This window comes from Drosophila mauritiana, chromosome 2R (genome assembly GCF_004382145.1).
Source record: "Drosophila mauritiana strain mau12 chromosome 2R, ASM438214v1, whole genome shotgun sequence".
In the NCBI taxonomy this organism is placed as follows: domain Eukaryota; kingdom Metazoa; phylum Arthropoda; class Insecta; order Diptera; family Drosophilidae; genus Drosophila; species Drosophila mauritiana.
Genome location: NC_046668.1, coordinates 4,701,265 through 4,725,518, shown reverse-complemented (window position 1 = coordinate 4,725,518; position 24,254 = coordinate 4,701,265). Strand labels below are relative to the sequence as shown.

The window sequence follows — 24,254 nt, the reverse complement described above, 5'->3', positions numbered from 1 at the left end:
GTTTTTTTCATCAATTTTGTATGTATATATATTTCTTTTATATTTATTGATAGAGACACTATTCGATCTAAATAATATAATCATTCAATAAAAGTCACACAAGTTCAAAAGTGCATACATACAATGATATCTATGCACAGATTCTTAATCTGTCAAGTCTCGGTATTTTAAAAAAAAAAAGGTTGTGATTGCTTATTATAAAAAATGGTCTAATATGAAACGTGATGATATAGAATGGCAATATTACTATATTCAAGTAGAAGTAAAAAAATTAAAGTGTTTATTTTCAATATTTATACCCGTTACTCTACGAGTAAGCGGGTAAGCTACATTTTCCCGGCAAGATTTGGACCAACAATCATTTAACATTTGAACTAGTTCTCAAATTCTAGTTCACTTTAAAAATACAAACTACTGCTATCGATTAACATAAATTTTCATTGGCAGTGCTAGTGCAGTCCCAATGTCACAGCTCACAACATCGATAACTATCGACATCTATCAACACTGAACACCTGCTATCTCTAACATTTAAATGTAAACAAGAGCGTTAACGAACACAAAGAATAAGCAACGGAATATTGAATGTTTTGGTAGTTTCAAATGTAATGACCATCAAAACATTCACCAGCAAACATACCTATGTACATGTGTTACGGCATAACAAAATAGCGTGTGCATACATGATAACAAACTTTTTATACTTATAGACTTGGAACATTTAATCATTGTCCTTGTTGTTTTAGTTGGACTTGCAAGGGAATCGCATCGCAGATGATGAACTCAACAGGCTGTTTGCATGTACATCCATGACAAATTAATAATTTGGAATATATGTACATACATGTAATAATTACAGAAAATAATTTTCTCATGACTAGAAATTTTTGTAATTGATGTGAATTGCTTAGTTAATTATACTTGTGCGCAATGATGTCATAGGTCTAGACTTTCATTGATTATATTTGAATTTTATTTATTGAATAGTCATTTCTGTTACATTTATAATCTATAGCTATTATAATACATAATAGCTAGTAGGCTTTAACTTGTAATTGTCTGTTAAAGACTTATCTCTTTGCTTAAATGAATAATAGATATTCTCAAATAACAGGGTATCCCTTGAGTTGACATAGTATCGCTTAAGTCCACATAAACCGCTTTCTCTTTTTGAACACTAGCGATCTGGCCTAGCACAATTTTGGCTAATGAACGGATTTTCAGATTTCATTGTGAATTTTTAGACATAAAGTCTCACCGCTTACTTAATGACTAGCGAAAAGGGAGCGCGTGTGATTGAGTGTTTATATTACGAATGTTTGCTTATAGAAGTTGTCGGTAGACACTGTCAAGTTCGGAATGCGGCAGGTAGCATCCAGCTATCGCTTTGGGTAATCGGTACTTTGATAAAACTTATTAGCCAAAGACCCAATCTTGATGTCTAATTGCAGTCATATACGCTATATGGTGGGCAGAGCTTTAAATGATACGCTCAGACACATTTTAGCTATCGACACGGTGGGAAGTGAGTTTTTTGCTGACGGCTTAACTATTTTTTTAAAACTTATGTAGCAAGAGGCGATTTTTTCTTCCGTTGGACTTTTTTAAATATTCGGATAATAAAGTGCGTCAACAGAATGAGGGACAGCGAAAAAGGTAAATTATTTAATAAGCCAACAGTAGTGACGATCCAATATTAATATTGTTTTTTAACGAACAAAAGTCGTTGCCTAGTTATTAATAAGTGAACGGAAACAAAATATACATTTTACATTACTGCTTATATGTGGATTCCAGTAAGACAGACAAAACATGCATAGATAAGGCCCAGTACTCAGCGAACTGGTCCAAAAATGATATATGCTCTATGTTCAGCCATATATGTATGTATGTAAATACATATGTATTTCTTGGTGGCCCAGTGTGAAGTAGTTTGTTGAAAGTCTTAGAAAACTCTCTTACATGATAAACCAAAATACATAGCTGTTAAGAACTCAAATGTAACAAGAGAGAATGCTATAGTCGAGTTCCCCGACTATCAGATACCTATTACTCAGCTAGTGTGAAGCCGAAAGCGAAATTTCATCATTTGCCTGGGATATCGATAGGTATTGGGGAATAAAATGAAAAAAAATGTATAATTTTTTAAAAACTGTGGGCGCGACCGGCTTGTCGGCTTTAGGGCGTTAGAGTAGGCGTGGCAAGAAGTTTTTTGGCAAATCGATAGAAAATTTAACTACAAAAAATGTGAAAAAATTTCAAAACATTTTCAAAAGTGTGGGCGTGGCAGTTTTGTGCGGCTTGTGGGCGTTAGAGTGAGCGTGGCAACATGGGTCTCTAGAATCTCTTTGCTGAATCTCAACCTTCTAGCTTTTATAGTCCCGATCTCGAGTTAATACGGACGGACGGGCATGCCCAGATCGACTCGGCAATTGATCCTGATCAAGAATATACCATATATATATAGTATACATATATATATACATATAGTATACATATATATATATAGTATACACTTTATTTGGTCGAAAACGTTTCCTTCTAACTATTTCATACTTGTCAACGAATCTAGTTTACCCTTTTACTTTACGATTATCGGGTATAAAAATGTACATTTCAATCTTGAAAAATGTTAAATGTTATAAGGTAGTTATGAACGATGAATGAAAAATAAAAAGCGTTCTTTTTAAGGTTAACTCCTTTACCAGAACTACTTCAGAAAGTGCAATGATTTTCAACGTATTTAAGAATGGCAAAACTAAAGTTGGACTATGTTATAAATATCTATTTTTTCAGCTTGAAAGAGTCTGGTTCTTTTGAAAGAACTACATATTTGAGAAGCTAATCCCAAAAATGTATTAATGCATTTACTCAATAGTTAACAACCTTTCCAATGACTTCGACTTTCGACTTCACCTGTTTTGCAGCCTGAATACTAGGCCTAAAGCTGTTTTTACTACGGAATTCATATTAAACTTAACGTAATATAAAAAGCTTTTATTTAGTCAAAAAATAATACTTCAAATCAAACCCATATATGCCCTTTAAAATCGTTCCAAAATGCCGTAAGCTTAATAGCTAAGTCAATAAGTCATAGGCACTTAAAAATCATATACCCGTTTTTCTGGTAACAAAATGTTCTTCATTTCTAATAAGAAAGTTTTCATACAGTCATATCAATATATTTTTACCCGATTTCGCCTATAGCAGGCAAAGTCGGTAACAGACCCAGTTGGGACTTTCTATATGTCAAGATAACTATTAACAAGAATGGGAGCTTTAGTTCTTCGACTATCAGATACCCTTTACTCTGCTAAGGGGAGTCCTTGGGCAGATGCAGATATACTCTGATGTCATTGAACTTGACAAACTTAAGGTATTAAAAACCGTTTAAGTAATGGAAGGATTCGTAAAATTTGTGGTGTTTCGCTAAATGTTGGCTTGATCAATAATAACTGCCATAACTCTTTTATGTCTCTACAATTTGTGGGTAACTATGATTTATTTTAAATATATAGTTATTATATAGGTATTCCTATTTTGAAGAAATAAAGACCGAAGTTAAACAAGAGAACGCTATAGTTCTCGACTATCAGATACCCGTTTCTCACCTTGTCCGAGTGCTTTAAAATTGGCAATCTTGAGAGAAATAATAAAAAAGGCAGCATATTTTTTTAAGGTTTCAGTTTGACATCTTTAAGTCGGTTTGTGGGCTTGGCTAAAATGGCATATCGATATAATTTGTACTCTTTAGAGTGGGCGTGGCATCTGTTTAAACAAACTTGCGCTACGTTTAATCGTGCATGCTTAATCTTTTATAGCTCTCTAGTGACCAGATTACGTTTTTTTTCTTTCATATTTTTTCAGCAAATCTAGTACACCCTATTATTGTTTGAGTAACGGTAAGGGAATGACTTGTAGGAGAATGACATTCAAGTTATCAGTAGCTAGCTAATAGCTATTATTGTTAGGCAATTCTATTATTATCGTTATCAGAGCAGTATTGTTATTAGAAGCCGGTATAGAACAAAATTTCTGCATTTTACAAAATCAATTCTCTATTTCTAAGAGAAAAATGTCATATTCGGGAAAACTCACCCAAAAAGCAAGGCTGCTTTTCGCGCCATGAAACATGTATTCATAATTTTAGATGCATTTTCGAAAAGTGCGGCCGATTTTCCCTCCAATCATGGACAAATTGCCATGTATTTGATAATAATTTTGTAATTATGGTACTTGCCCTAAAACTAAGGAATTTCGGACATAAATAAATGCAAAGAACAAAAATTAAAGAGACAGACGTTTATTTTGTTTTCGTCTCAAAAAAAGGAAAGGCACACAGTGATTTTTTTTTGCCAAGCTTTTGTGAATTTAATTGTGCACCATAAAATGAAGAACTTATTCTTAACTAAAGAAAATTCACCCTAAAAGAAGATTTCAGATTTTTTGGGTTATTTTTTTTTTTAATTACGGGCAAGATGGTATTGGCGTCTTTTTAGAGTTGTATTCTATTCGGAAAAGAGTGTTTTTAGGGCGATTTTGGGTAAGCATTTTTATCAGTGTAAAGGGAGATGGTAACCGGTAAAGGCTCAGGTTCGATGCGCGTAAATAAGGATTTCGTTTGAATATGCTTATATATATGCATATATTCCACTCCGAAGCTTCGACTCGTACAAATCGTTGTGTGGAGGCCAGTGTGGATCATTCCACCATAGCTTGTTGTTCAGAAAATTGGTGGCTTAGCCTCTTAATGCGCAGATGACGGGGTCCGCCGTGATACCATGCTTGGTATGAGAATCAGTATCTCCGAAGTTCGGTTGGCGAAAACGGATTTAAGTTTTGATACGGTGGACAATCACGACTTCGTTGCCTCTTTGATACCGAGCTGCATCTGCATGAGCTACACAACAGTAGCATATGCATTTATAGCTGAATCTAAAATTACATATTTAGCGTGGAATCCTCAGGTTCGTGATGATGGTTATGAAGATAGATAGACGGCCCTTGAATCCCTATCAGATGTAGTGGGAAATAATGTCGTCCTTGGAATTCTAGTAAAAACCTTGGCTAAGTTCGTTTTCTGTATCACACCCGGTGAGGACATTATTTACGTCCTTAAAGGACCAAATTCTTTCCAAGAACTGGATGGTGAGACATGTGGAACACCGTGGACAATGACCAATGCTCAGATATGCATTCAAGAGTTTAGCATTTGGAAGACGTAGCTCCGGATTACGACGGATTTGAAAGCCAACTCTACCCTCTCTCTTAATCTCCCGAAAGATTTGAAGAGGGACGTTTGTGTCAAGTGTACTAATAAATGTTGTGGTTTATGGGTACAGCATTGTATTTTTACCCAGCCTGCGGTGACGATTGTATTTGTTGACCATTGATCATTTGGAGTGTAGCCAATCCTCGAGTAGATTCAGCATTGTTGGAAGATATTTCAGAAATAAGGATCCTCGAGGACTCGCTATATAATACCCGTCAGGCACATATACCAATATGCTTCTTTGAAGTCCAGTAGCATGTCTCCTCCGCCACTTCTGTATAAACAATTGAAAACAGACCATCGAAGTGCTGGGACGAATTAACATAATGGCGTCGTTCTTCGCTATTTAAGTTCTGAAATTGCAAAGATTTGTACAGAAGATGATCCGTGGAGGTGGTGGTTGTGGTGTGGGGGCCAGTTGGGGATGTATTCTTACAAAGTCGCCAACGCTTAGTACAAAATGATTCCGTCCACAAGTTTCTAAAAACCCAGTCACAGTATGGCGTCGCCGCTGGCACTCTGTAGGAGGATCGAAATACTTATAAGGATTACTATTTATATACCAGTAAAGAGTCTAAATAGTTGTTCAAAAAGTTAACGATTCTTTGTGCACTAGGACCCGTTATCGGCATGCGACACATGCAGGCCCTCCTCTTATTCTTGGCCATCGTCGTGAACTACACAGCCCGGCTCAGCGTTAGCGTGGCAATAGTTGCTATGACGGATGCAGCCACCACCAATTTGGACTTTCCGGTGAGTACAATATGATATCAGAACGATATGATCACCTTTAATCAAATAAATTGCATCTAAAGGAGTACAACTGGAATGGTGCGCAGCAATCATACATTCTGTCCAGCTTCTATTGGGGATACATCGTCACTCAATTTCCCGCCGGTTTTCTCGTTCGCCGCTTCGGGGCTAAGGCGGTGCTGCTCGTCCCCACGCTGGCGACGGCCGTCCTGAGCGGTCTCACACCGTATTGCGTGGCCTGGGGTGGCTGGCAGGCTTTTTGCACCATCCGGATTGTGGAGGGTCTTTTTCAAGGTCTAATCTTTCCGTGCATACATGAGCACCTGGCCAAGTGGTCTCCGCCAGAGGATCGAAACCGGCTGGGCGCCTTTGCGTACTCCGGAGCCGACTGCGGATCAGTGCTGGCCATGGCTAGCAGCGGTCTTATTGCGAATGGCTCAATGGGCTGGCCTGGAATCTTCTACGTGTCGGCGGGCACTTGCGGGCTGTGGTGCCTACTGTGGGTGCTGCTCGGCGCTAACAACGCGCCCAGTTCCCGGCTAATCGGTTCCCGGGAGCGGGAGCACATCGAGCGCTCTATGAAGCGGCAGGATGGCTTTCACGCTCAGAAGATTCCAATCCCGTGGCGGGCCATCTGGTCATCCAGTCCCTTCTACGCACTATTGGTGGTACGGAGCGCTCAGGGCTGGGCCAACTCCACCATGCAGCTGCAGACACCCTCCTACATGCACGGCGTCCTAGAGATGGACATCAAAAGCAACGCTCTCTACTCGGCCCTGCCCTTTCTGGCCATGTGGGGCATGTCCTATGTGTATCTGGTCTTCGCAGATGTGGCCATGTCGAGGCAATGGATGTCCCTAACCACGCTGCGCAAGTCAATTAACACCGTTTCCTACTGGGGACCTGCGGCGGCCCTTATTGGGATTGGCTTTCTGGATAAGAGCCAGACGACGCTGGCCATCGCACTGATGACAATCAACGCTGGCCTAAATGCCGGCTCTGGGATTGGCAGCATCCTGACCATTATCGACATGTCCCCAAACCATTCTGGAATGCTAATGGCCATCGTGAATGGCATTGGCAACATCTTTCCGCTTCTAACACCGCTCCTAGTCGGAGTCATTGTCACTGAATCGGTGAGTAAGGGCATTAAAGGTATTTTTCTCAGACTTTTATACTGCAATAGGAGGAAGGCGAGTTGAAATTGGTGTTTTCAATATATTGAAGATTTATGTCAATTTTACGAGAAAAGTAAATGGTTCCTTCTCGGTTGTCCTTAGTTCAGAAGAATAATTTAATTCAGCATAAAGTGGAAAGGCTTATGCTAGAATTATTTGACGCAAAGCAATAATTTAACTTGTGGATTCGTTTCTTAGGACTCACGAAGCCAGTGGCAGATTGTGTTTGCCATGACCGCTGTGGTTTTTTTCATTGGCAACCTGGTGTACCTGATTTGGGGCACCACCGATCAGCAGGCGTGGGATGCCGAAGACTATTTGCAGGCGAAGGACCCGGAGAGCGAGCCCAATGCCCAGCAAATGGACTTCAAGTCAAGGACGGATTCAGAGGCGAAGGCGGAAGTAAAAGCAGAATGATTCGCGAATGGAATTCCGGGATCGCGCCAGAAGCCACAAGGAAGTGCGAAATGAAAAGCTGATCTATCTGGCAAGCGCTGTCTAAATGCATATTGGGCGTCGTAGAGTATGCCGTTTTAATTAAAAATTCTTAAAACGTTTCGCTGCGCCCTTGTATTTTAATTTCTTGTTTGTACGCATTTCTTTCGCTAACCGGCGAAATTTAATAGAAAATCCTTACTATTTCTTTGAATGAATTCATTTTCTATTTCTGCCCGCATTTGCATGCGAACAGCGCAGCGGGCAGTTGGAAGGAGTAGAGCCAAAAACTACACTCAAAGTCGTCTTGTAAGCAAACCAATTGGCTTAAACAGCTCTATCTTTACTACGGTCACTGTTTTATTTTTAAGCCATTATGCTCTTATACTTACTTATTTTAAGACATTGTTTAATAGTGTCTTACTCAAAATAGTGGTAATAAAAATTGGGTTTTCGAACACTTTCTTCATACTCGCGTAGAAATGCTCGTTCGGATCGAATTCGATCTCTTAACCGTATGCCCGTTTTTCTTCTCAGTGCAGCGAAGGCAACTAGACACCAGCTACGCCTCACCAACTGTCCGAACAACCCTCTCCACCCACCGAGACCATTCCCATTCCCATCAGCATGCTTATCCTTGTCCTCGTCCTGGGCAGTCAGTCAACACTGAGCGGCGGATGGCAAACAACAAGGAAAAAACTTTGCACACAAATCAGAAAAATGGACACTTGGTAGAATTTATGCACGAACGCGTGCGCACAGTACGTCGCAAGGAACCGCTCGCCAGTAGGCGGCAGAAGGCAACTGGGCAACTGGGCAACTGGGCGAGTGGGCCTGCGGGGCTGGGCAGGAGGACTCCTGCCAAAAGAGGCTTATGGCCAGCAAGTGGCTGCGGCACGTTTTCCAGGCCCGGCAAAAACCAAAACCGAAACCAAAACGAAAATGTTTTTTCAATTAAAATCGTTGCGGAGCGAGCGAAAAATTCATTTGAATTGCCCCATCGCTGTCATGTCCCCGCGACTACCTTCCTCTTGACCCACCCATTGCTCCAAATACCACCAAGCCGCACTGCCCCACTGGAAAGTCATAAATGGGCCCGCGCCCAAACATACGGGCGATATGGGTATATGAAAGTGCGTATGGCACAAAAGCGCCAGGACGAACAGTGTCCTTGCACTAAGTAAACGAACATGGTATTTCAGCTCGCCAAAAGGCCATTTTATTGTTATCGAAGCTCTTTAAGTAATTATGAAGTGAACTGAATCGAGGAATCGAACTAGAAGAATTTCTAACAAGCCCGAAAAATTGTATAAAATTAAATGAACAATTGTAGAAAGCAGGTAGTTAGACTCTATTCCGAGCTAGTGCCAAGTGGAATCTATCATTATATTTTTAAGCAATATTTAGAGATGCGTTATCATAATTATTAATTAAACTTTTCACTTCAGAAAAAGTCCTTTTGCCCGAAGGTACGCGAATTTTATCGCTGTGTTACTGTGTAATTATACCCGTAAGATTGGAGGGAGTTATAAAGTATATATAGTCTCGATTAGGAACACTAGCCGAGTCCATCTGGCCGTATCCATCTGCCTAACTGTCTGTCTGTCTGTCTGATCTGATTTAACGATACACAATTTCACACTATTGGTGCTACAGGAGCACCTACAGAATTAAGAAGGATCCCAGGATCAGCGATAAAAAGGCTTTTCGATTACAGTTTCATAGATCGTTGAAGCTTAACTTACAAAACTCCCTATAATTACAAAGGAATGGGTAGACACCATTGCTATGGAGTTGGTTTAATATTAAATCGACGTCTGCTTCGGGAGCATCACCTTTGATTTAAAGCCCAAAGCGACGAGAGGCGCCACCTCTGAGGGATCGCGTCCTCGCGTCTCTGGCAAGTAGCGTTTCGTCAGGCAAAATATGAGGAGGCAGGTCACCGAGAAGGGCAAAAAAACTAGGGCGCCCCAGAGGTTCTGCATCGTGGGAAACGCCATTCCGATAATAAAGTTGCACAGCCAGTACGCCAAGCTTCCCAACGACATGGCGGCTGGGCGGGTAGCCAGTTCAAACAGTTCTGTCAGGTGACAAAAATCAAATAAAAACCCCTGATAAGATGAAATCTTAAATAGTGCAACGCACCTGCTCCGATGAAGAACGGCATTGGGCCCAGGCCAAATTGGAAGAAGAAAATGTACAGGAAAATGCAGCCAATGCATCCCATACCAAACCAGCTGTAGCTCTCCTAAGATATGAGAATATAGTAATTGGCCCATCCTATTTGCTTTTAACAATACTTACGATGAAGAAGAGCATTACGGCAAACAAAAGCAGGAAGACTGTGCAGAAGAATGTGGAGAAAAGCATCAGTGGTCGGCGATTGACTCGTTCCAGCAGCACGGGGCCCAGCATGGAGGCGAACAAGTTGAGGGAGCCCGCACCTAGGTTGGCCCACTCAGCAGCCTGACTTGAAAGACCCGCCTTTCGGAAAATGGAGACGGAGTAGTAAAATATCTGCAGGGACAAAGAAGAGGTGAATCACTTTCTAGTCGCTCCGCAGGCTGGCCCGTACGTACAGCATTAATGCCAGACAGCTGTTGGCCACCAAGAAAGGCGCAGACGATGATCAGCGGAAGCCGCAATTGGGGGTCACGCAGGACCTGCATCAAGCCGCTGGTCTGCACCTCGCAGGCAGATTCCTGCTCCATCTCTTCCATCTCGGCCTTCAGTGCGGCGCTGCCAGCCGTGTAGCCCCTTAGTAGCTGAAGCTGGCGACGAGCATCCTCCTTGCGACCTCGGACGATGAACAGCCACTTGGGACTCTCAGGATACCACCTGAAAGGTGCATAACACACAAGCACGAGAAGACCGTAGAATGCGAGGCCCAAGTGCCAGTTCTCAGGACCTCCGAGCACCGACCGCAGGCTGCAGACCTGCGCAATCACCACTCCCAAGGTCAAGCCCATTGGACAGAGGGGAGCCATGGTGCTGCGCTGGGAGAGAGCCGAGATTTCGCTGTGCCACATGGACATAAAGGATGTTAGCAGACCGCCGGCCAGACCAACCAACATCCGACCCAGCAGCAGTAGCTCCACAGAACCCAAGGGTCGGCAGGCGTAAAAGCTAATGGCTCCCAGCGCCAGAAGGAGGCCGCAGATGAAGAAGCAGCCGCGACGTCCGAACCGGTTGGCCATGGTGGCTCCAACAACAGATCCGATGGCGCCTCCCACGAGGAATATTGAGACTATGGCAGACCACAGTATTTCCAAACCCGCATCGCTCAAGTTCAGGTCATAGCTGGCAATCAGTGTCTCGTTGCACCAGGAGCGCATGAGCTGGCCAAATGGGAGATGAATTAATGCAGTGCTGACAAATTTGAGGAGTACTCACTTCAGCGGGACTATTCATCACTCCTGTGCAATAGCCCACGGGAACCGCCGCGCCGAGCGACGATCCGATTGCCGCCCAATTGAGGGCCCAGCTCCACTGGGGTCGCTCCTCCTGGAAACGGGGACTGTTGGGACATTTCCCACGAAATTTGGGTTCCTTTGCCTTACCTGCTTGCCATTTTCGTGTGCCATTAGCGGCGCCTCTGAGAACGTTAATGATGGCTCCTGAAGCGATTCGCCGACTTTTGGCTTTGCCATTGCGTATTTCGTGGGTGGTGTGTCTTATGGCGCTTTTGTGAGCGGAATGCTGGTGAATGAAGTATTGCGGATCGTATATCATTCTCCGCGACGGCGACGGCATTTTTCCACTGAGAAGGCGGTTATCAAGCGCTGAGAGATAACCGATGGCATAGTCACACAAGTGCGCTAAGGGCAGGCATGCCGTGCTTATAATTAAAGCGTGGGGATGGATGCCTTCGGCGTCTTATGGCTTCATCTCCGAGATATACAAGGTGCTTTATTTGAATTTGCTAATCATTATCACGATGGAAATGAATGGCGATAAATACGCCAGCGTATCACAGAACCCGCTATAAAAGCCTAAAACTACTTATCTGTCATTTACATTATATGACGTTAGTAAGTTGCCAAAGTTGCCAAAGTTGCCAAAGTTGCCAACGCAATGCACGTGCAGTAGCACAATACGGAATTGTGTGATGAGATAACAACAATAATTAACTATATATAATTTAATTTATTAAGGCGACTGTCCGCATATCGGAGAATGTTATAAAGTTTAGACAGTATTTATCATTTATTTAGTTTTTCACGCTTTAAAACGCGCTTTGAATAACTTCAAATCTTATACACTCTTGCTTTTTATTATATATATAAATATATATTGCATAAGAACACTTTATGGTCAAGTGCAACAAAAGTTGATTTCTTTCTATTCTTTCCGAACTATTCCTATCGCATGACACACCTGTCCTGCAATAGAAAGAAGTCTTTTGTAAAAGTTTCATGCAGATTGTTTTTTAACTGAGAAGTTGATTTGCGGACATGGCTATATCGACCCGGCTGTTGGTACTGCAATATATTATTTAATGTATCCACTGATGCGATGCAATCTTCTGACTAAAGTCGGTAACTATCTGCAATAATATAAAAGTATAACAAATAAAAGAGAAACGGTGTATTTGGGTTCCTCGACTATTGATATCCATTACTCAGATGAAAATGCAAGCGAGAAAAATCAAAATTCTTTTGAAATAACTCCAGAAATTCGGAGAAAAAATAATATTTTAAAAATATCGATAGAAATACGTTTAAAAAATATATATTAAAATAAAAAATCCAAACCTATTTGAATATTGTGGGTGAGAAAGCTTTTTCCGGGGCGTTAAGGTGGACGCATTCCGCTCGATAGAACTTGCCAATACAAAACCATTTAGGATTTCTCAAAAATTTCGACGTGGCCTGCAATATTTTTGGCAGTTATTTGTCTAGTTAATTTCTATCGACATGCAAACAAAATTTTGCCACGTCCACTCTAACGCCCATAAACCGCCAAACACTGTCACACGAACAATTTTGAAAAATGTTTTCGCAGCTAATATTTCGTTTTATTATTTGTCTGGCCAATTTCTATCGGTATACCAAAAAAATTTTTCACAGACCAAAGTTGTACATTTTTATTTGTTTGGCCAGTTTCTAAATATGAATTTCTCCCACTAGCTAAGTAAGGGGTATCTGATAGTCGGAACTTAACAATGGCGGTCCATCTCGTTTATATATTTACTGAGATCACAGCGTAAGTAGGAACAGACGATTAAAGCTAGATCAACTTGAGATACTGAGATACTGAATCACAAATATATATAAATATATATATATATTTGACATAAGCTACTTACTCTTCAATATTCTAGTGGGTCACAATTACCTCCACACGTTGACGTTTTATGCTTTGAGATCAGATACACCTGATGATAAAAAAATGCTACACACGCCGTGCAATTAAATATATGCATGTTCTAGCATCTCCTTATTAAGACGCTAATTTGTCAAGCCGCATCGCTTTATGCACCGAAGAGCACTAAAGTGCAACTTCAGCTCAGAACAACTTTTGTACTTTAACCATTTGTTCCCGTTCCTGCGGATGAAGTCGTTGTCCCCATTGTTATTGCGGCACCAAAACATTTCCGCACGTGCAGCGTCCAAGGGGCACAGCCGTAAGAGCGGCAGAGAAAAATCCTTCATTGTTGTTACCATGATTGTTATTATGATTGTATATTGTGTAATAAGAAAAGTGTTTCCACTCCACGCGGCGATCCGGCATAGCAAACAGAGTCCTTTGTCCAGGACTCTGCCGGACAACGCAGCGACATCTGTCTCCAGCTGTTGTCCCATCCAGCTTATTGTAATTGTTGCACAACGAACTTTTCTACTCTTCTGATCAATGCTCTACGACCTCTGAGATGAAATCGGGCCAAGGGATAGATCTGGAATGTGTCAGATGATGATACTTGGTTGGCACTTCCCGCTGTCACGTGTGTTGCATGGGTTGGTTTGCGAAACTACGTAAGGGTTGCTGAAACAGTAAAAAGTTTGAAAAGACAGAACGGAAACCTTTTTGCTTCCGCAAAGCACCATTGGGGTTCCTACTCTACAATCCCATTTCACTATTACTTTGTTCCGCAGCTAATTTTCAACTTTTTCGAAAATTCAACAAATTTTTGACATAATACAGTTCTAGTTTCCGAGATTACCGCGTTCATACGAACAGAAAGACAGATTGACTCCACTAGTGATCGTGATCAAGAATATATGTATATACTTTATAGGGTTGGATGGATTTCTTTCTACCTGTTACCTGAATCGAATATTATTATTATATTGTTTTTAGTTAACGCGAATAGTGGCAGAGGATATACAGAATTATTAATCAGTGATTGGGGCTCTTGCCCAAAACAGAAGCACATAAATATTTTAGTTATATTTTAGTCGTTATCGTAGAATAAAAGGGTGTACTAGACTCGTTGAAAAGTAACAGGCAGAAGCGTTTCCGACCATATAAAGTATATATATTCTTAATCACGACCGATAGTCAAGTCCATCTGTCCATGTCTGTCTGCATGAAGGTTGAGATCTCAGAATCTATAAAAGCTAGAAGTTTACGGTCAAGCATACATATTCTAGAGACATCGATTTGGCAAAAAACTTTTATCATTGTTATCAAATTCACATCCGATTGTTTGTATTCTTATTTTGTTAATTAAAACAAGAGAAAATTCTAAAGTCGAGTTTACCAACTATAAGATATCCGTTACTCAGCTAGTGCTAATGCGAACGCCAAATTTCATAATTTTTCTGGGATATCGATAGATATTGGGGAATAAAATGAGAAAAAATTTAAAGATTGAGGGCGTGACCGGTTTCGCAGATTTAGGGCGTTAGAGTGGTCGTGGAAAAAGTTTTTTGGAAAATCGAAAAAAAGGTAACAATTATACAAATGTGAAAAATATCAACCCATTTTTCAAAATTGTGGGCATGACAGTTTTGTGCGGTTTGTGGGCGTTGGAGTGTGCGCGGCAACATCAGTCAACAAACTTGCGCTGTGTCTATGTCTCTAGAATCTGTATGCTGCTACTATCTGCTATATTAATTTAAAATGTCAGTGAATTGATTACTTACATGCTTTTAAGTGTTATATTAAATTGGATTTTGTTATAAAGCAATATCATTAAAACTTCTTAACCTTATCCGAATTTGTGCACACACAAGGCGACAACAGCAGCGAAATCAACTATCCAGGGATCAGCTCCTGTTTTTCCAGAAGGAGAGCTAGGACTTTTAACGATAAAAAATTTAATTTGGTATGGAAGACAGTGCAGGACTCGCTTCAACAAGAATTATTACAAGGACGCTGCATCCTGTTAACATGTGGATAAACTTGGCCACATATTCCGTACAGGAAGCCGAAAGCGACGAGAAAGAACCAGTCGGCAACATCCAGCGTTTGGCTGCGATGGGTGTCTTCTCACTCACGACGACCTTCCAAACAGGCTTGCCTAGGCAGTGTGCCAGCATCCAAGGTCCGGGCTACGGTTACACTACACATCCCAAGCCATAACATATTTCGTATCGCTGGAGGAGCTAAATAAAGTTGAAATAGAGTAGTTAGAACTGGGAAAACAATTAATATTCTTGCGTTTTTATCAAGACTTTCTTACTTTATTTCATAACGTTACACATTATCACTTAAAAAAAAAATTACAGAAGGTCCCAACATATATCAGCAACACAAAATGAAATCTAGAAATATATATTGGATGGTGGAAATAAGTAATGAGAGCTGATTTCACATGCATAGGCTAGACTCGTATCCCCTAGCCGGCATATAAAAACCAACGTATTGAATGTTACCACATACCCTACAAATCCGTGCTCAACTACAGGCACACTGACAAGGACAAGGATAAGCACCGACTCACCGCACTCCCCAAAATCGGTTGCTAAACAAGTTTTCGTTGTCTGAGCTGCGATGTATGGGGCACACACCTCTCAGCTCCGTACCACCGCCATTCCGGGTTTTTGTATCGAGTGTTTATAAATGTTTTTCTACGTCCGTTGAATGCATATGTCTTTATATGGGTGTTCTGCGCGTCTGTGTGAGTGGGCGTCATGAGGTTCGCTTGGGATTGCGGGCGATGATGGTGCATGCTCGGGGTGGGGTGTATCTTGCATGTTTTTCCCAGCACCACAAACTCTGATTTAATTTTTCGAAAATTGTAAAATGCTCCTTTTTCTGTTTCGTGTCCAGTCCCTGCATTCAAAATTAGTCGCTTGTAGTCGCTGTGGTTGTGCGCACTGTTGTTGGTCCTGCTGTTATCCTTGTTATTATTGTTGGTACTGTTTGCCGACCAACTATTCTCATTTTGCAACTATTTGGCAGATTGTCCCGTAATTAAATGAAACATGGTAGACTGACTGTCCACCGCAAAGTACGCCGCATGAGAATTAATTAGTTAAACTTTAGAATTTTGTTTGTTAATCAAAACGAAAACAAAATCAAAATTATTGTGATAAATTGACACCGCACATTTTCAAATTTTTTACATGTTAAAAAGAAACAGGACTTGAGTGGGCGTGGTCATAATATTTAGGCTTTTTTCAATAGTGTTGTAAACGACTAGTTATATATAGGAGGTGATAAAGTCGAGAATTTAAGTCTCTCATCATCACATGTTTTGTTTAGAACTAACGGTAATATTTTTACCGATCTTCGTTAGAAGGAGTCCTTTTTAAGCGGAGGCCAATGGGTTTCTTCTATCTTTAATAGGAAGGATATCTGAGTTTAACAGAAGTGTTAATTTAGAAAATATACAATATATATAAAATACCGACTTCAAAGCGAATGGTCGTGGTAATATCTGTGCTCCGAATTTATATTTGTTCCAACGGTGGCATTTATTAAATTCCTTAATTCGTATCGCTAGTTAGTTTATTCTGAATTGTGCACCATTTCAAGCAAATGTATTATTTATTTATTGTTGTATTTTGCTTACTATCTCTTTCGTTGTCCTATGTTCTGATTGGTGTTGTTTTTGTGCATTTCACATTAACTGTGCACGTCCACCCGCTCTCTTGCTCTCCCACACAAAAACCAAAGTTTTTAGCGTCAGACTGCGCTCTTGCGGTACATTTAACTGTTTTCGTGTAAGTTTTTATTTTTGTTTCCATGTACAGTGGTCCGAATTGAGAACATTATGGAAACAAATTTTGTTTGCTTCCAAAACAAAAGCCTGAGCAGACAAATATGACTTGTTGGCACAGAGAGTTTTAGCGGCCGAACAATATGTGGAAATACATATATGTCGCAGCGTTGGCATTTTCTTGCTCCTGATCTTCCATATTAGCAAATAAACCTTTCGAGTGAAGCGAATTCCAACCAGCGTGCGCGACCGTCTGTATGCAACTGATCGTATTTTCTACGCATCGATCTATCCTTTACACACGCTAGCTGGACTACACTTGGCGACAGCGCGACAACGCCTCACTCGTAACGGTACTTTGGCGCCAGTCATATTCTACGTTGTAGTCAAATTCTAAGAATGTCCTCACAATATACCAAACTCATTGCGCAGCTGTGTCTTGCAAGCACAGTGGTCAAACCATGCTAATAATATGACCGACACGTACAGTGGTCAAAATACATTCGTAATGCGACACGGCCTTCCTGACATAACACACGTCCTCGTGTGTTGTCTTAGATCTACCACATAAGTGATAACACTTCAGGATTCAAAGACTCCCTGGATATTTCAAAGAATTATTTCCATTCAATCCTTTTCTGATTCAAATTAGTTTCAACTTTAGTCTTATCATAACATGACTAAATTACTTAAATTTTCGTAACACAACTCAAATTTAACAAATCATACCACTCGTGTAATTCCTTTAACACATTTTTCTCTTAATCTTTCAAATCAAACAAATTTTGTAGTTCCTTTTACAAATAATTAACTTATCTTTAGTGTAGTTCCTTTTACACATAATTAACTTATATTTTGTGTAGTTCCTTTTACACAAACTGAACTTATATTTTGTGTAGTTCCTTTTACACAAACTGAACTTATATTTTGTGTAGTTCCTTTTACACAAACTGAACTTATATTTTGTGTAGTTCCTTTTACACAAACTGAACTTATATTTTGTGTAGTTCCTTTTACACAAACGACCCCCGCCATAACAAGTCTCTTCTGCTATGCGGTCTTCAGTTTCTCTATTGGGCAACAGACACAACTCCTATTGTGCTGCCCCTGTCTTTACATAACTCATCTTTATCGTATTCTGCTTGAGCTTACATGTTCTTTTTAGCCTCCTTTCTCAAATTTTCTTTGTCTACCTCATCATCGTTATTTTCGTTTAGCGGCAACAAGCCAAAAGGTCGATCTTCCTTACCAATCAATAATTCCAAAGGGCTAAACTTAGTCACACGATTAATCGTGCCATTCATTGCTAGCTGCACTTCAGCCAACGCATCCTGCCATGATCTCTGACTAGACTCGGCTTCTATTTTAGGAATAGGATGCAGCTCAGCCTGCACTTTTCCCGCTAGTGGCTTAGAAACTTTACATGTAATGCTTCTTCTTCTACGAATCACACACATTTAGACATATTTTCGAACCGATAATAACAATAGACTTTGTCCAGCGTGTTTTCCCATCCAAGACGCATAATAACGTAACTCATTATTCTTTAACTTTACAATTATATCTTGTATCTCAGTCTCTCGCTGTTCTTCTTTCTCTTGTTCAAGCACTGGATTTCGAGAGAGAAAATCCACATGCGCCATTCGCTCGCCTTTTCTATACTCTATACGAAATCAAATGCCTGTAAAAACGCGCACCATGCACCCTCTGTGTTAAATCTAATCAATTTTATGTAACAGGATCGCTCCATACCCAGTACAACCTGCGTCAGTATCGCCCTCTCGTTGCTTTCCTTATATTCCTCAACTTCACTTCATTATTTCATCAATATCCGAAACATTTTTATCAAATAACATATCGGCATCCCTTGCCTTGCTCGAGCTTTTTTTTTTTTTACAATTTACATTTTATTTCTTCATTTCTTTTGATCAAACAGTAATCGTATCTCTTGCCACACTTCTTTCTTTTTTTCATTATTTACCTTACCATTCTCTCTCTTTTGTCTCTATTATGTCACACTGTCACACTTGCTGCACTCCTTGCAACGATCTCAACACATATCGGTCACCATCAAGCTTTTCCGCCATTACATATGGCCCCAACCCTTGGGTTTAGCTTTGTTTGATGCCACTCTTCACTCTTGAGCAAGACATGGTCGCCTACATTGAATCTTATTTCTTATATTGATTTTTTTTTTATTTATGAAATTAAAATTACAAATCTTTACGTAGCTAGAACTTGCCACTCATAAGCACAGCACCACTTATTCATCCTTTCAATATGGAATCAAAAAAAGTATGGAACGGACTCACCGGTTGAACTTCACAATATTCCTGATGGTGGAGCTACAGTACAGATGTCAACACGTTTCTCGGTTACTTGGTCGTTTCCTCGTGATCGTCCTTTTTGACAGGCGGATGCGAAGTGCCCAAACTCGTCGCATTTGAAACATTTGACTGTTGATCCCTGCGTTGAACTTCCGTTGTGACTTTGATTTTGTGACCTCTGCGGAGCACGACATTCAGCATATTTATGTCCAGTCTTTCCACAATAATTGCATTCCACTTGAGAGAGATACTTAGACTTTTTACGCTCCGGGTCTGTTGTAGTGTGCGCTTGTAGTTGTTGTTGCATGTCATTTCGAGTTTTAATATTGTTTGTAAAAACCCAGCGCGACAATTTGTTATCAATTTGTGCCATGTGAGCCAGAGTAAGTGAAACCGCAATTTCCTCCAGATCAATAGATTTAAATTTGGACATAAGTAAGGTGACGATTCGGCTTCCATATTCGGTGTAACTTTCTCCAGATTTTGGTCGCCCGTTCAAAATTTTCATCATTGTGGCAGCAGACGTTTCGATGCCAACGAAGCGTTGAACGAAGAGTTCTTTAAATTGTGGCCATGTGATGCCAGCAAAGCATATTTGGGACAGCCATTGTGATGCACTTCCCTCTAGCGCCTTACTTAAAGTTATCATCAGGCTGCTACCTTCGGGCATTTTATCAGCAAAAATAAGATCCACTGTTGTACACCAAGCTGAGGCATCTGCACCACCTCCCTCAGGATGAAACTTTGGGAGAGTTATATGTTTTCCCTTTTCATCAGTTGCCGATGCCTTTGGTGTCTGCATATTTTTGATGATCTCCAATAGGTTGTTGTTTTGCACTTGTAAAGCTGCCAGGTATGCATCGGTGATATTTGTAGGCAAAGCAGATCCCACTTCTGATGTCGCAGCGTTGGCATTTTCTTGCTCCTGATCTTCCATATTAGCAAATAAACCTTTCGAGTGAAGCGAATTCCAACCAGCGTGCGCGACCGTCTGTATGCAACTGATCGTATTTTCTACGCATCGATCTATCCTTTACACACGCTAGCTGGACTACACTTGGCGACAGCGCGACAACGCTGTCGCCTCACTCGTAACGGTACTTTGGCGCCAGTCATATTCTACGTTGTAGTCAAATTCTAAGAATGTCCTCACAATATACCAAACTCATTGCGCAGCTGTGTCTTGCAAGCACAGTGGTCAAACCATGCTAATAATATGACCGACACGTACAGTGGTCAAAATACATTCGTAATGCGACATATACATATACAGATAAGGCCAAAATCTAAAATACTGTTGTTATTCTTGCGAACGAAACGAACTCTCTTATGCGCCAAACTCAAGGTGGCTTGAAAGGACTGATCAGCTGTTTTGGCGTGGCTAGCATAGTTTTTTTTTGATTTGCTATTCCGAGCAACATTGGCAGCCTTAAGCTTCTAGTGAAGTCTCCAAAACGCAAAGCGCAGGGCAGGCTGCCTAAGAAGAACGACTCAAATGTTGCAGTTAGAAGAGAATCGGAGATGGGAAAAAAAGGTCACGTGCGAATTAAACTTCCATCACGTGGACAGATCACCATCCTCTTTATCGAATTCCTAATCTTTTTTACAATCATCCTTATCTAATTCATCATATTTTTTATAATATCTAGCCTCATTATCTATTATCAAAATGCAAGAGGCTGGCTTAGCGAGCTAACTAAATGGTATACTAATAGCCTTTCCTTTGCATTCCATATCATTGTGTTTACAGAGCCGGAGATACTAAACTCTTAAGTGTTCCCAGGTATGTACACAATATCCAGGAACAATCGTCCCTCCAGGCGAGGTGGAATCTTAATTTCGGTTAGTTTTATCCTTACGACAGGGAAGTTACTTTTTGATTAGTTCCTTAATGTAGAATTCATATGTGTAAAGCTGCCATTTTCCAATACCTCTGTTTATATTACGTACTCTTGCATTCCGCCGTCTTCTGAACTCCCAGAATACTTAAGTCATTTGTCCGCAAAGAAGCTCTCCCATTGGGACCAATTGGTAGTTCTAGGTGATTTTAATATACTTGGTACTACGTGGTCCAAAGAAGATATATCAAATATCCATCTCCATATAGCACAATATGATTTTATTAACGACTTGCCCGACATATCGATGTCGCAAGTTAAACATTAAACACTCTAAAGCTCAGTGCTTCACAATCGTCAGTGGTTATCCTGCCTAATTGCGGAATTGTGTGCTTAGTTCCTCTGAAGAAGCCTTGTAAAAAGTCTCATTTAAAACCTACTTGTTAGTGAGGATAAAAATGTTGTAACCTGTCGAAAATCCTTTTCTAAAACTAGCTTGGAATTGGGTTAGAGATCGAGCAGATTATTTTCTACAATCTACGTATGTATCAACCAGATGTTGGCGTATCATTCCTTTAAAGGCTACAAATCGCCCAAGAATGCAACGGACACACTTTTGAAATTTTTTTATATTCGATTTTTGGCTTAGAAACGCATGATTCATGTTAGACATTTCAAGGTGTGTCCGTTTAACTTACATAAGAACCCTATTACTGTTGTATGACATTCAGTTTCTTATACATATGTTTATATGCTTATATGTTTATACTGTCTTCTTGTACTGCAACCCTGTCTTACTTGTTTTTCCGATGTCAAATCCTTATCAAGAAATAACTGACTTCCGCGCAATTTGTGACCGGGCAAAATGTTTCTCCTAAGGATTCACATTAAACTTAAAACACCTTCTTGCCATCCCGCTTGTTAAGCTCAGCGGTAATCTTTTTCGTCAAATAAAGTATTTTTTTTTTTTAATTTTTTTTTTAACCTGTACATTTTCTGCTTTTGTTTTTCTAGTTACATATTTATTGTTTTCATGTCGTCTTCTCTATCTGCGCGATCAATACTTCGACATAGGATTTAGTGGGCAGATCTTTATACCCGTTACTCGTAGAGTAAAAGGGTATACTATATTGAAAAGTATGTACATATGTAATAGGCAGAAGGCAAAGCTTCCGACCATATAAAGTATTTATATTCTTGATCATGTAGCGGCGGCTATAGCGAATGCGAAGCTATTACAATGCTTGAAATGTTTAACTCAGCCACATTAGTTCGGTCAGATTTTGTCTAGTATTTAGTCTAGTCTTGACTTACACCGATATCGATCAACATTGGAATTTTATTGCCATATCGAGAAGCCATAAGAATATCGATAGCTTTGACAGATGTCATGTTTGACTGCTTTGCCATCGGTGAACCAGAAGAGTTTCTGGAAGATTCCTTTCCACCTAGCGTCATACAGTTGTGCATGACAAGTGTGAAAAGTGCTATACGTACAAGAAATTTATTAACGTGTTAGTGTCCCTCTTCATTTGCTAGGCAACAAGTGCCACAGCTTGGTTTACACGGTGAGTGTTTGTTGATGCAGATTTGGTATTTGTATTTAACCGTCAAAAACCTACAGATCGCAAAACTCATGTTTGGTTGGCGCTGCCGCAGTCCACACGGGACTTAGCGTTGTCATTGCTGCCGCAAAAGGTTGTGCAGCAACCAGTGATTTGGATCAGTGGGCGCAGATTGAGCCCATGTAGTAGACTGTTGAGGAAAGGAAGCTCAGCAAGAAGAAACAGTAAGGGAGCAATACCCTACAACTTCGGATCGAGGAGCACTCTTAGGGTGATCTTCTAGGAGGGGTTTCCCAGACCGAAAAGGAAACAAATCAGAACAGATGCCCTGCCACAACTAGGAGGAGGCATGGATCCGGCAGCGTATCATCAGCGAATAGAACGTGTCTCAGACAGGAGCGCCTCAGCGACATATAGAGAGTAGTCCAGATAGAGTATAGTTGTTTGAAGGATTTGTTTTTTATCGATAATGAATTGGTTGTTGCCCATAAAGCAAGTAAGATTAGTGTAATGGGATTGCGTTAAGTTATCAAGGAAAAGGGAAAGAGACCCCCTAATTATGTTTCAGCGACCCACGTCGGAGATCTTCATCGTTGGAATCCTGAGTGAGTTATATATTATTGTTATTCTTTCGGCTGAACTATTACAAATGCCCTTATGAAGAGAAATGAAGCCTGGTAAACAAAAAATGTTAAACTGTTCGTTATCCTTATGAAGTCTGGCTTGATGATGTTATTTGCAAACCATTATTATAAGCTAACTACAATTTCATCACGATTAGAGATGAGAACGATGGTCTATAGATCAATATTGACTAGACATTAGGCCTAACTTTTAGATAAACAAAATATATTCTTAGTGCTCTTGAAAAAAATGCTCCCAATGAAGATAAGCAAAGGTTTATTTTATTACAAAATGTTGGATATTTTCAAACTAAAACAAAATTATAAAAGTCAATAGAACACATCCTAAAGTTTACTACACTAAGAAATATTTTTTATGCAATTATAATTACGGTTTATATTAAATCGTATATCTACTTTATAGTTATATACATTAGCATACTATGTTCTTAAAAATAATTATCGTTAAGAATAATGGGAAAAAATATTAAATCCATGAATGCCTAAAAGATAAACAATTGAACCCTGCTGATGCACCCGTGGTAGTAGGGTATCCCGAAGGGGTCACCGGAGAAATTCCTTCAGAAAAGGTGATCATAGGTTGGGCGGGCTAAATGCGATTACAACATTATCCGTGGCCTCGCTACTCTGACTTTCTCTAATATCTCACCACCCTTCCGCTTTTTCAACTTCTTTCCTTGTTTTCTTTCTCTTGTTTCCGGTTTCGTTATCTTATTATCTCTTGTTGCAAGCTCGCTATATTCTCGTCTTTGATGTATGTAATTAATGTGTAGTACTGATAGGAACTATGTCAGCAACACCACCACCCCCATTGTCGACGACCGAGAGCCGAATTCTAAGCCAAAACACTTCTCATACCGTTACCCGCTACAATCAGGACCAATAGCCGAGTCGATCTGGCCATGTCCGTCTGTCCGGTTGAGATTAAGCATACAGATTCTAAAGACAAAGACACCCACTCTACCGACCACAAACCGCACAAAACTGCCACGCCCACACTTTTGAAAAATGTTTTGATATTTTTTCACATTTTTATTAGTTTTTTACATTTTTTTTTATCGATTTGACAAAAAACTTTTTGCCACGTCCACTCTAACGGCCTAAAACCGCCAAAAACTGCCACGCCCACATTT

General features: G+C 40.3%; 2 protein-coding genes across 6 annotated transcripts; one reads left to right on the top strand and one right to left on the bottom strand.

The window, feature by feature from the left end:
- The first annotated feature begins 543 nt into the window (after window positions 1–543).
- On the top strand, window positions 544–8,103 carry LOC117137894 (putative inorganic phosphate cotransporter). 5 transcript variants are annotated; one of them, XM_033299629.1, is made up of 6 exons: window positions 550–644; window positions 711–846; window positions 1,573–1,656; window positions 5,889–6,025; window positions 6,088–7,161; window positions 7,402–7,620. In XM_033299629.1, exons 3-6 carry the CDS (start codon window positions 1,638–1,640, stop codon window positions 7,618–7,620), a joined length of 1,449 nt encoding a protein of 482 aa, XP_033155520.1. In that variant the 5' UTR covers window positions 550–644; window positions 711–846; window positions 1,573–1,637. The 5 variants fall into 5 exon arrangements, with proteins under 5 accessions (XP_033155521.1, XP_033155520.1, XP_033155523.1 ...); XM_033299630.1 differs by lacking the exon at window positions 711–846 and having other exon boundaries at window positions 544–605; window positions 1,452–1,656; XM_033299632.1 differs by lacking the exon at window positions 711–846 and having other exon boundaries at window positions 554–605.
- An 862-nt stretch (window positions 8,104–8,965) lies between these two features.
- On the bottom strand, window positions 8,966–11,429 carry LOC117137948 (solute carrier family 2, facilitated glucose transporter member 1). Its single transcript, XM_033299710.1, has 6 exons — window positions 11,199–11,429; window positions 11,032–11,142; window positions 10,218–10,976; window positions 9,943–10,155; window positions 9,784–9,886; window positions 8,966–9,718 (listed from the first exon to the last, which is right to left on the bottom strand). The coding sequence occupies exons 1-6, from the start codon at window positions 11,286–11,288 to the stop codon at window positions 9,444–9,446; spliced, it is 1,551 nt and encodes a 516-aa protein (XP_033155601.1). The 5' UTR covers window positions 11,289–11,429; the 3' UTR covers window positions 8,966–9,443.
- Window positions 11,430–24,254: the final 12,825 nt, after the last annotated feature.